Raw genomic sequence first — 12,137 nt, 5'->3', positions numbered from 1 at the left:
TGTCTCCTGGACCATCCTGGGACTCTGTTGGGCCAGGGCAGCTCTGGGTGCAGGAGGGACACAGGGACACCGGTGTGTGTGTGTGTGTGTGTGTGTGTGTGTGTGTGTGTGTGTGTGTAGCGGGGGAAACTTCCTGAGGATGGTGGGCAGAGCTGTGGCTCTTGTTCTTACTCTCTGGCCGCTGTGTGCGGTTCCTCACCCTGAAGACCCTTTCTCCACTCCTCCCCCCACCTCCACAGCCCGCCTTGGTGCCACGCATACAGTAGGTGCTCAATAAATGCCCCTGGAACAGGAGGCAAAGGCACTGGCGCCAGGGAGGCTGCCCAGAGTCGGGGCAAGACCGAGGGGGGCGTCCCTAGGCCCCGCAGCCTCCGCCGGGATTGGCGGGGTGCCGAGGCAGGGCCGTGGCCGGGGCGGGGGCGGCCGAACGGAGGAGGCGGGGAAGGGGCGGGCGCGGGGGCGGCGCCGCAGCCGCAGCCGGAGCCGGAGCCCGAGTCCGAGTCGACGAGAGCCGAGCGAGAGCAGCCGAGGGCGCCGCCGGGTCCCCAGCGCCGTCGCTGCCGCCTCCGCGCCGCCCCCCGCGCCCCTGCCTGCCCGCGGCAGGCGTCAGCGCCGTGGCCGGCCCGCGGCCGGCCGGTGGGCAGCCGGCGTCATGGCCTCACCGGAGCCGCTGCGGCCGCGCCTGTGCCGCCTGGTCCGCGGCGAGCACGGCTACGGCTTCCACCTGCACGGCGAGAAGGGCCGCCGCGGGCAGTTCATCCGGCGCGTGGAGCCCGGCTCCCCGGCCGAGGCGGCCGCGCTGCGCGCCGGAGACAGGCTGGTCGAGGTCAACGGCGTCAACGTGGAGGGCGAGACGCATCACCAGGTGGGTGCCCGCGCCCCGCCCCCGGCCCGCTGCCCCGCTGGGCCCCCTCCCCGAGCTGGCGGGGGGAAGGGGGGGGGCGTCAACGACCGCCGCTCTCGGCATTGCCTGCCCCCAGGCCTCGGCGCCCTGCCCGGGGGCCCGAGGGGGTCGCACAAGGCCCTGCGTGGACTCCGGCTAGGAGGTGGGGGAAGTGGCCACGGAGGCCGCCGGCCTCCCTCCTCGCCTCTGCCCCTCAGGCAGCTCGGTCCTGCACCGCGGAGGGGGCATCCTGGCAGGGAGGGGCCTGCACTGCGGCTCCTCGCCCTCGGCCCTGACACTTAAGTCTTGTTAGGGCCTCAGTGTGCAATGAATGGAGGCGTCCGTCACCTTGGGGGGCGTCTCCGTGCAACTGGGGGCCCTGAGTGTTTTTCTGTGAGTGTCAACACGTGCGTGTGTACACAGCTGGGTATGTGTGTGTACAGGTCCCTCTGGGGGTCACCCATGTGTGTGCACATCTGCCTGGGTGTACAGAAGGGTGTCACAATAAGGGCACACCTGTATGTGCTTGTATCAGCGAGTGTGTGTGTGTGTGTGTGTGTGCACGTGCGCACGTGTGGACTGTGTGTGTGAATATACGGGTCTGTACCCCTAGGTGTATATGTGTGGACAGATCTGCATGCCGGGATGTGTGTGTGTGAGTTGGGCTCTGGGTGCTGGACAGTGTATGTGTGAATATATAGGCCTGGGTGTGTGTGTGTGTGTGCGTGTGTGTGTGTCCAAGCCTGTGTGTCCACCTGCCTGGATATGTGTAGTTATCGTGTGTGTCCTGGCTGATGGTGCCTCGTTGGAGGCTGCCCAGCCCTGCGGGGGCCACTGTCCCGACCCTCTGCCTCCTGCATCTAGAGATGAGGGCCAGAGGGAAGGCAGGGTCTCTCCTCCGCAAGTTCTGCTTCCTGGGGACGATCTATCCCCCCCCCCCCCTTGCCAGGGAGTCACCTGGCTTGAGTCCAGCCTCCCTCCACCCCTTCTGCTCAGGGTTCTCTGTGTCCTCCCCAGCACCTGTGAGTCTGTGACCTGTCTGCGTGGCTAGCCCTGGGGCCTAGAGATTAGTAAATGGCTTCTTGGCTGGACCGGCAGCTGAACTGCTGTGTCTACCCCTGGGGCCCTGGTCTGTCCATCTGTCTGCCTCCGTTCGGTCTTTAACCCAGAGTGTGAGCTGGATAAAGCCGTTTGCTGAAGGAGGGTGGGGGTGTGGGCCAGAGGTCTTGGCTGGACGGAGCAAGGGAGGGGCTGGCAGAGCTGGTACCTGGCCTCAGTTTTACAGTCCCTGCCGCCCTTGCCCCAAGGGCACCTGCTTCTCTCAGGCCTCTGGGGGTCCATCTCTAAGTTTACACGCAGGCCCATGCTGTCCCAGGCAGGAAGTGGCAGGGTGCTGGGGTCCTCCTGTCGCTCTCCCTGAGAGAGCAGGATCAGAGGGGGGCCGGGGGGAAGATGGGCCTGGTTCACACCCTCCTATCTGTTGATGACTTCTGAGCAGCTGACGGGACCCTCTCTGCCCTCCCCCAAGACTTGGGGTGGGGGTAGGGGTTTTGTCTTTCCCACCCCAATGCCCAGTGGCCACTGCTCTGTCTCCCTGCAGGGCACACCCTGGCACGCATGCCCCATGGTCACCCACATGATGTAGACGCTTTGCGGGCACCCACATAAACGCACAGGTGGCCATAGCCTCACAGTTGTCCCACAGGTGGCCTCCGCCTGCTGGGTCTGAACCCTGTTTACCAGGTTGCGTGTGGGTACCCGAGCGAGGGCCTTGCCGCAGGAATCCAGGCCTTCCCCTCTCTGCAGGTCCAGCAGGAAAAGGTCCGTGGCCATGGTTCCGAGGCAAATGAAGGCTCAGAGGCAGGGGTTTACTTACTTATTATTTTTAAGTTTATTTATTTTGAGACAGAGGGAGCCAGCGAGCACGAGTGGGGGAGGGGCAGAGAGGGAGAGAGAATCCCAAGCAGGATCTGCGCTGTTGGCATGAGCCCGTTGAGGGGCTCAAACTCACACAAACCGTGAGATCATGACTCCAGCCGAAACCGAGAGTCGGACGCTTCACCGACTGAGCCACCCAGGCACCCCAAGGCCGCAGTTTAGACGTCCGTGGTCCACTACTGAAAAGAGCAGCAGTGGGCAGAGACCCCCCCCCCCAGACTGGCACCTAGGGAGACCCCTTGCTCCCTCAAACCCAGACTGAGAGGCAAACCCTGAGGCAGATGGATGCATGCCTGCACACACGTGCACACACACATGCACGCATGCAACGTGCGCACGTGCGCACACACACTGAAACCCTGAAGCTCAGCCACGCACCACCTTCCAGACCAGCTGCCTCATCCAGCTTCCCGGCCCTTCTCGGACAGGACCCTGGGCCGAGGCGAGTCCCTGCAGTGATCCTGTAGTCCCTGCAGCCTGTGTCGGGCGTCCTGGGTAAAGAGGGAGGGAGCTGCCTGAGCCCCCGGGGGTGGAGGGCGGAGCCGGCGGGCCTCTCGGTCCAGCCGCCCACCGCTGGCAGGCCAGCCGCCTGCCCGTGATCCTGGGCCAGCCCTGGGTGGTGCCACCGTCCATGTGCTGCCCAGAGTGCTGACCGCTGACCTGCTCCCCGCCAACCTGCCCGCCCCAGGTGGTGCAGAGGATCAAGGCTGTGGAAACGCAGACGCGGCTGCTGGTGGTGGACAAGGAGACGGACGAGGAGCTCCGTAGGCGGCAGCTGACCTGCACTGAGGAGATGGCCCACCGAGGGCTTCCGCCCATCCACGACCCCTGGGAGCCAAAGCCGGACTGGGCACGTGCCGGCAGCCTCGGCTCCGAGGCTGGCCAGAAGGTATGGCAGGTTCCGCCGTCTCTGCCTCTTAACGGCAGGCGGTCTCCCCCTCCGCTCACCTCCAGAAGTCTCTGTCTCCATCCCTTCTTCTCCCTCTCCGGGGCCTTGGCGACTACCCTCTTGGCTACGTGGGGCCACTCTTTCTGCCCTCAGCCTGTGTTCTAAGCCAGGTGGGGTCAGGGCAGCCTGGCCCTGGTCCCTGGCCCCCCATCGCCAACCCTCTTCCCCAGGATGCCCATCAGAGCTACCTGGCCTAGGAAAGGTCACTCTGTCGAGCCTGGCCGAGGGGCCCGGGGGCCTGGGAGGAGAGGTCCCCCAGGAGGGGGCGTCCCTAGCTCTGTGCTGGCCTCAGGTGTCTGTCTGTCTGAGGAGCCTGCTTGTGCTGGGAAGGCCCTGGGAGGGAGGGGCTGGTCCTTCCCCATGGGCGGTGCATGGTTGGGGACAGCTGAGGATACTCTAAGCTGAGTCTTCAGCTTGGGGTCTACAGCGGTTGGGGTGCTTCTCCTTTCCTGCCTCCACTCCAGGGTGGAAGAGCTGGAATTAACGTGCGTGTGGACCTCCTTCCGGGTGGCAGAACTTGGGGGTGGCCCCCTGGGGGAGGCCGAGAGGAAGAGCCTCATCGTGCTTACTCTGCCCTCTTGAAGCCCCAAGGTTGTTGTCCCTCATGCCCCCTTTGCCTTTTTTTAAAAGAAAACTCTCTCTCTCTCTCTCTCTCTCTCTTTCTCTCTCTTTTAATTAGAGAGAGAGAGAACACATGTGTGTGCAGGGCAGGAGCACAGAAAGAGAAGGAGAGAGAGAATCCGAGCAGGCTCTGTGCTGTCAGCACAGTGAGACCATGACCCGAGCCAAGACCAAGAGTCCGACGCTTAATGGACTGAGCCGCCCAGGCACCCCTTTTTATGTTTGTCTGTTTGAATTTGAGAGGAGGTGGGGAGAAGAGCAGAGGGAGAGAAGAGTGAGAATCTGAGCACGGAGCCCAACGCGGGGCTCGATCCCACGACCCTGGGCTCATGACCCGAGCCAAAATCAAGAGTCGGATGCTCAGCTGACTGAGCCATCCAGGTGCCCCAAGGGAAATGTCTTCAAGGGATCCAATCCCAGGGGTTTCCCCAGATCCCACTTTGAGAACCAGCTGCCCTAGGTGGCGTGAGATCTGAAGTTTCTGTGTGTGCAGGGTTTCTGGGTGCGCATGCCTCCTGTGTGAGCCGGTGGTGTTGGTGACCGGACGCTACGGTGTCTGTCCTGGGGGGCAGGTGGCTTTTCAGGTGGGAAGCCAGCATGCGCACAGGTCTGCGCGTGAACCCTCGGGGGTGGTCATGGCCCGAGTAGGGGGCATCAGGGTCAGGTATGTGCTTTCAAGGAGGTTTCGGGAGGGGGCGCTGGCTGGCCCGGGCCCCTGGCCTTGCAGGCCTACAGTTGGAGTAGGGCCTCCTTCGGGCATCTTACCTCCAGGAGGAAGTGCCCTTCCCGCCAGGCGTTTATCCATTGAGTTAGACACAAACGCTGAATTCGCCTTCCTGTGGAAAGATCCGCCCTCCGGCCTTATCTGGAGGGTGGGGTGTCGAGGCACCTTGTCCTTGGGTGGGACCTTCCCCCTCTGCTATTTCAGGCTCTGGGAGCTACAGGAAACCCTAGGAGGGGGCTTCCTCTGGGTGTATTTTTAGAGGAACAAAGTGGGGCCTGAGTGGCAGGGGCTCTGTGGTGGGGGCTGGCCTGGGGACAGGGAGTCCAGAAGGTCAGGGGAGGCCCAGGGGACAGGGTGTACCCCCATAGCCTCCCGGCCAGAGACCCGGTATCCGATCAGTTGAGCTCAGAGTGTCAGAAGGAAGAGCCGGGCCCCGGCCGACCTGCACAGGACTAACTAGCTGTCAGGGTGCCTGGGAGGGTGATGCTTACACACGGGGCCACGCTCCGACAGGGCTCCTGTGCAATGGGGCAGGGGGACCGGGTGGGACTCATGCGGTCTGCTTAGGGCCAAGCTGGGAGTCATGGCTCCCTTTCCTCCATGCCGGCTGCAGCGTCCACTAATGCGGCCGGCCCCTCCCGTTGGGGTGCTGCGGGGTCCTAGTCGGTGGTGGTGACTCAGCCCCGGCCAGACCAGGCTCGGGTGGCCCTGCAGCTGCAGAGCAGCTGATCCCGACCGTGACGATAGGGGACAGCCCCCAAACAGACGGGACGGCTCGCAGCACCAGGGCCGTGGAGGTGGTGACAGACCCCGGGCCCCCACCCCCGTTCTGGAGGCCCTTAGGGGCTGTGAGTAAGGGGGAGAGTCCTTCAGGGGGTGGCCCGGCATGGGACCTAGTAACTACCAGAGGGCTCTGTTCTGTCTTCCGATCTGGCGCCGGGGTCCCCTCCCTTGCCTCCCTGTCCCCCCAGCCTCGGGTCCTGGGAGCAGGGCAGGGCCTTCCAGCAGCTTCCTTCCTTCCTTTCTTGAGACTGAAAGCTAGCCAGTAGGGGGTGCCTCGCTGGGGCCCGAGCATGGGAGGGGGAACCTAGCCACCACCCTGCTCCCCAAAGTGACTCAGTGCCCCTGTCCCCACCCCTCCCTGGGGAGCCGGGGGCCCACAGTGGGAGGTGGATAAATGGGGTGGTGGCCTGGGCTGGCCAGAGAGCTCAGGCCTCTCCAGCTGGATGCTCATTGCCTGCCACTCTGTCCTGCCTCCCATGGCCCGCTCTCGGGATGCCACAACAGCAGCCCCAGCTCCAGGAGCCCCTCCACAGAGCCCATCCTGGGGGCTTGTGCAGGTCAGGCTGGGTGGGGGCTGGGTGGGGGCAGCGTGGACCAAGAGGACCCCGGCAACCAGCTTAGCCCATGTCCCCCAGGGTCAGGAGAGGGCACTCGGGGCCCCCTGGTGCAAGCCTGCTGGACCCAGAGCAACAATGGGGGCCCTTCTCTGCCGGGGCTGGTGAGTCACCATGTGGGGGGAGGGGGCACAGCTCAGCTCCGGGGGTATACCCCCATGCCAGCTTCTTTGTCTGGTCGCGGGCTGGGCTGTGAGACCAGGGCTTGTCCAGCTCTGGGCTGCCCGGCCAGGGGCCCGTGGGAGCCCGTGGGAGCCCGTGGGAGCCCGAGGGCCTGGCTGGGAGGCGGCAGGAAGTGCTTGGAGCCAGGACAGGCAGTGAGGAATTTGAGCAATGCGCTAGGGCCCGCCTGCGCCCCCTCCTGACCCGCTGCTTCTCTTCTCTTCTCGGGGCCTCTCCTTGGGCCTCTCCGCTGCCTGGTCCCCCGCGTCCCAGCCTCTCCACTGGAGGGTCCGGTGCCGGGTTTGTTGGTCCCTGGATCCAAGAGGGGAATTTAGGCAAGACTTCAGGAGAAGCCTCTTGGCTGGTGTGGTGAGCTGTGGCCGAGCCGGGTTGAGGCAGGGAGATGGCCAGGATGGTCCCAAACCCGGATGTGACTTCAGCCTGGCGTCGTGGCCCCAGATGCTCCCGCAGTCCTGCTTCCTGTTTGGGGGCCTTGAGAGACCTGCCAGGGAGGTCGCTGTGGAGGGCGTGAGAAGAGTCTGTAGCGCCAAGGGGGCTGGGCTGTCCTCGCACGCACGTGTCGCCGGGTAGCGTGTTTGTGAGCCGTGTGTGTTTAGATGTCCCGTCTCTGACCGCGTGCCTCTGCATGTGCACTTGCGAAATGTGTGTAACCCCGGCCCTGGCCCTGCTCCGGACCAGCCAGCCTCAGGGCCTCTCTGCTCTGACAGCCCGCCCGCAAGGGACGGGCACTTCCAGGTGTGTCTGGGAGAGCGGATGAGTCTGTGCGACAGGGCCCTGGAGAACTTGGGGGTCTCACGCCCATACGTTCTGCCCATGTTGCCCAGCCCAAGCCCTGGGACCAAGGAACTGTAGCCCTGTTTGAGTTCCTGGGGTCATGGGGCCAGGTAGTGGCCTGCAGTGGGGATCCGGAGGGCATGTCTGGGCAGGCTTTGGGGACCGGGGTCCCAGAGGAGGGGTGCAGGCTGGGCAGGAAGAGGGTGTTTGGGACAAGTGGGGGGCCCCGGAGCCTGGGCAGGGCACCTGCCCTGTGATAAAAGCTGTACTCGGTCCTCCAGCCGGGCCAACTAGCAGGTTAGGGCACTCATGGTCAGGTTTGAGACTTGGAACAAGCTCACGGGCCTGGGGTCTGGAGTGGTCGGGGGGTGGCCTGGGCTGCAAGAGGCAGGTGCCCAAAGCCTGGAGACCTTCCCTGAGGGCAAGGGTAGGTGGAGGGTAACGGAGGGGCCACCGGGAGCACCCCCACCCTGCACACGCTCACCTGCAGGCACACTCGAGTCCCGGGCGTCCTGGGCGTCCCGGGAAACCTGAGCTGCCTGCCCGCCCGCGCACTCCGGCCACCGGCCATGTTTAATTGAGCACCGTCAGCCGCTAGCCACTCGGCACTGCGGTCACTGCCCCAGGCTGTGGCTGGGTGGGGGTCCTGGGGCCCGGCCCCTGCCTGCACGGCCCCTGACCCGGAGCCCTGCTGCAGGATGCCAGAGGTAAAGCGAGGCAAGGCCCTGGGTTGTCAGAGGCAGGGTGGGGGGACTCTGGGGGCACTAGTGGCCTTCTGTGTTCTGGCTGGGAGGGTAGGAGGGCAGGTCCCACCCTTGGCCTTCTCACTTGGCTTCGGCTGCAGCCCGTGTGCCCTGTCTCTGGGCCCCGTGGGGGTGGGGGTGGCCGCAGCTTGCTCTGGAATGTGAAAGCAAACACATCGTACTGGCCTATGGAGGCCGCTGGGAGAACAGACAACGTCAGCCCGGCACTCGGGGAGGGGGTGGGGAGGGGCTGCACGGGCAGGGCCTCCAGGGACAGTGGCCCCAGGACACTGTCACGGGTGGCAGCTATCTCACCTGGCTTCTACCACCCTGACCTGTGCTCTCCGCTGCCCTTCAGCTGACTCTGTCAGCACCCCTGCAAAGCCCCTGGTCCTGAAGTTGTTTTTGGATTTGGAAATTGAGGCTTTGCTTAGGACCTGCGGCCGGAGCTCGGTCACAGGCAGCCTAAGGGGGCGGGGGCAGGCACGGGTGCACTATTTGTCCCTGAGACCTGGGGCCGCTGGGTGTGGGGTTGGGGATCCCTCTGGCCCACCTCCCCTGCAGCTGCATACTGGGGCCCAGAGGCCTTGGGGGCTGGGTCGGTGGCTTCAAGGGGGGTGGGAGAGCAGTGCGGAGCCTGGTCTTTTGTGCCTGCAGGATGTCACTGGACCCCCCAGGGAGCTACGCCCTCGGCTCTGCCACCTGCGAAAGGGCCCCCAAGGCTACGGGTTCAACCTGCACAGTGACAAGTCCCGGCCGGGACAGTATATCCGCTCTGTGGACCCGGGCTCGCCTGCCGCTCACTCCGGCCTCCGCGCCCAGGACCGACTCATCGAGGTACCTGTCACACACACACACACACACACACACACACACACACACACGTGTGTCTATGCCCCTGTCCTCTGAGTGTGTGTCTGGGCCCGCGTCCCCCCCCCCCCCCGAGTGTGTCTCTGGCCCGTGTCCCCTGCGTGTGTGTCTGGGCAGGGAGGTCCTTGTTGGAGGAGGGAACATGCTGGGAACCTGAGCTGGGATTCCTCTTGCTGCCACGGCTGGTGACAACGTTGATGAATATTTGATGCCACACCTGGCCAGGTGGCTCAGGGGGCCTTTGGGGGCCTGACCTCAGGCAGCGCTGACCCCATGCTGCTGGCGGCAGGTGAACGGGCAGAATGTGGAGGGGCTGCGCCACGCAGAGGTGGTCTCCAGAATCAAGGCGCGAGAGGACGAAGCCCGGCTGCTGGTGGTGGACCCTGAGACGGACGAGCACTTCAGGCGGCTACGGGTCACACCCACCGAGGAGCATGTGGAAGGTGGGCCACTGCCTGGGGATGTGGTAGAGCGTGGGGGGCTGGGCAGCCTCTGACACACTGTCCCCACAGGTCCACTGCCATCACCCGTCACCAACGGGACCAGCCCTGCCCAGGTGAGAGGCCGGGAGTGGACAGGGTGGGCACAGGAGACCCCAGTGGGGGCCTCTGGGGACCCACAGGCTGGACAGAGCCCCCCCCCCCAGCTCGAGGTCTGCTTGTGTCGGTACGATCGTGGGGCTCACTCTTGCCCAACCCCTCGTAGCTTTGACGTCCGCTGTGGGGCCTGTCCTGGGCCAGCCACACTCCGGCTCCGTGGGGCACCTGGCTGTGCCGTTCCCTCTGCCCACTGCTGGCTGGCGACCTGGAGTCACACTCAGTGTCTCCTTGGGAAGCAGCCCCTGGTTTCACCCCAGGTGATGCTCCTGGGGGTGATTCCTGTCCTGAGCCGGCCAGGGCCAGGCCACCTGCACGCTCACCGCTGGCTGTCCAGCGTCCTGCCCGGGCTGGGCCTGCAGCACAGTAGAGGCTCCGTGCCTACCGCCAAGCGGAAGCATGAGCGTGGCTCTGACGTGCGTGTAGGCACGCGTGCGCGCGTGTGTGTGTGTGTGTGTGCACGGGCTCCTGGGCAGGGTCCCTGAAGCCACGCCTTGCCCTTGGTTTCCCAGCTCAATGGTGGCTCGGCGTGTTCGTCCCGAAGTGATCTGCCTGGCTTAGACAAGGACACTGAGGTAGCAAGTGCCTGCCCGTCTCCACTGCCGCGATCACACGCTGGGGGGGGTCAGAGGCCTTGGGGGTGGGTGTTTGTGGAGCTGTCGGCCTAGGCAATGGGGTCACCACCTCCAGGAAGCCCTCTTGGGCCTGCCGCCCCGGCCCCGTCGGCAGGCCTCTGGTGTGAGCTCCCTGGGTAGGGTAACCTGACTGAGGGCTCGGGTCCAGGGCTCACTCTGGCCACCTGCCCACTCTGCTTGCCCCCAGGACAGCAGCACCTGGAAACGTGACCCCTTTCAGGAGAGTGGCCTCCACCTGAGCCCCACGGCGGCCGAGGCCAAGGAGAAGGCGAGAGCCACCCGGGTCAATAAGCGGGCACCGCAGATGGACTGGAACCGGAAGCGCGAGATCTTCAGCAACTTCTGAGCCCCCCCTCCCCCCCCCCGCCCCGCCTGTTTGCCGGCGACCCGGCCTCTTCCCCGCACGGGCCCAGCCCCGAGTTCCCCAGGCCTCAGTGGACTGGAGGGGGTGCCTCCTCACCCCCTTGAAGCCGTGCTGGGCCCACCGCTATCCAGGAACCAATGTGCGCCCCAGTGCGCCCCGTCCTGCCCCCCTACCTGCTGGGTGCTGGAGAGGGGAGAGGGGAGAGGGCTCCCCCGCCCCTCCCCTGCCCCCGCCTGCCAGATGTGAGAGAGGGAGAGGGAGAGGCAGTGGCGACCGTGGCCCGGCCCTTGCTGCTCTGCCCGGGCCTGCTGACTTAAAGGAATTTTTGTTTTTGCTTTTCTTCCAAAAAAGAAAGAAAAAAAAAAAACCCACAGAGCTCCAGCTCCACACATGTTTCCACTTAATACCAGAGTCCCGCCCCCGCCCCCACCCCCACTCCCTTAGGACGCGCTCTCTAAGTAATTGCAGTAAAACAAACCTTTCTCTGCAAACCACGTCCTCCCCACTCCTCAACAGCAGTCCTCTGAACTGGGAGTCCCGGGCACGTTCAGGGACAGAGAGATGGAGGGGGACCGGGCTGTGAGTGTGGGGGCTCCAAGGTGAGGCTGGGAGGCCAGATGTGGCTATAGGAGCTGCCCCTCTGCCCCCGTCCCTGCTGTGGGGGGGGGGGGTCACTAAGCCAGGCCTCCCATGTCCCCGCTGAACTGGTCTAGGGCACAGGGCCTGGGCTCCCAGGGGCCTGAGGATAGAGGCCCCGTGTCCCTGAAGAGGGTGGCCTCTGGACAGGCCTCTTGTCCCTGCGCCACAGCCCTGAGGCTGGGGGAGAGCCTGCCTGCCCCCAGGAGACGCCACCCGCTCTCCCTTTCCTCCCTGCTCTGAACCCGACCGATATTGCTGTTTGCCCTGTAAGCCATAGCGCATGCGCGCCCTCGGAATAAACAGGCCTTCCGCAGACCCTTGGCCGCCTCTGTCCTTCCTGAGCCCTTGCTTGCGGGTGGGGGGCTGTGGTCTGGGCAGCGGCCCTGGGGAAACTCGTCTCAGCTGCTGGAAGCGGGGTCCCATTCCTAAGCCTCTTTCCACTGTATCCGCCAGGCGGCCAAGCCTGACTCGTCTCAGTTCCCTGTACCCCCCCCCCCCCCTTCACTGGTACACTCTGGGGCCCTTGTCAGCCTCCCCCTTGCCCCTCCCCCAGCAAGTTGCCCTCAGTGCCTCCCAGGTCCTTGACACTCCCTGCGCTCCCTCTGCCCTGGTGCCACCCCTGCAGGTACACACAGGTCGGGTCTCATGCCCTGTGGCTTCCAGCCTGGGCCTATTGGTGTTCCTTTGGAGGCTGGGTGGCTCTGTAAACACAGGGCAGGGCCTCCTGGCAGAGGGCTGTCAGAGCGCACAAGTTCAGGAGGGGGGCGTGTGTCCCAGGAGGGAGGAGGCCCAGGTCTCCAGCGGGTTTCCCAGCAGCTGGC

General features: G+C 65.0%; 1 protein-coding gene across 5 annotated transcripts; it reads left to right on the top strand.

Annotated features, from left to right (window-relative positions):
* Positions 1-450: 450 nt before the first annotated feature.
* SLC9A3R2 (SLC9A3 regulator 2) lies at positions 451-11,631 on the top strand. Of its 5 annotated transcripts, none has more exons than XM_043560959.1 (7): positions 461-865; positions 3,510-3,710; positions 8,870-9,049; positions 9,372-9,525; positions 9,595-9,638; positions 10,191-10,253; positions 10,501-11,631. In XM_043560959.1, the coding sequence occupies exons 1-7, from the start codon at positions 653-655 to the stop codon at positions 10,657-10,659; spliced, it is 1,014 nt and encodes a 337-aa protein (XP_043416894.1). In that variant the 5' UTR covers positions 461-652; the 3' UTR covers positions 10,660-11,631. The 5 variants fall into 5 exon arrangements, with proteins under 5 accessions (XP_043416895.1, XP_043416894.1, XP_043416893.1 ...); XM_043560958.1 differs by having other exon boundaries at positions 498-865; positions 10,191-10,256; XM_043560960.1 differs by lacking the exon at positions 10,191-10,253 and having other exon boundaries at positions 451-865.
* Positions 11,632-12,137: the final 506 nt, after the last annotated feature.

Source organism: Prionailurus bengalensis, chromosome E3 (assembly GCF_016509475.1).
Source record: "Prionailurus bengalensis isolate Pbe53 chromosome E3, Fcat_Pben_1.1_paternal_pri, whole genome shotgun sequence".
Taxonomy (NCBI): domain Eukaryota; kingdom Metazoa; phylum Chordata; class Mammalia; order Carnivora; family Felidae; genus Prionailurus; species Prionailurus bengalensis.
The sequence above is the reverse complement of the archived record's forward strand: the minus strand, read 5'-3'. Positions and strand labels throughout refer to the sequence as shown.

Excerpts from the sequence above, each read along its gene's own strand:
- SLC9A3R2 (XM_043560958.1), top strand. The coding sequence starts at position 653 with ATGGCCTCACCGGAGCCGCTGCGGCCGCGCCTGTGCCGCCTGGTCCGC. Across the intron at positions 3,711-8,869 it reads GCTCCGAGGCTGGCCAGAAG|GATGTCACTGGACCCCCCAG; the intron begins GTATGGCAGGTT and ends TTGTGCCTGCAG. Across the intron at positions 10,257-10,500 it reads TAGACAAGGACACTGAGGTA|GACAGCAGCACCTGGAAACG; the intron begins GCAAGTGCCTGC and ends GCTTGCCCCCAG.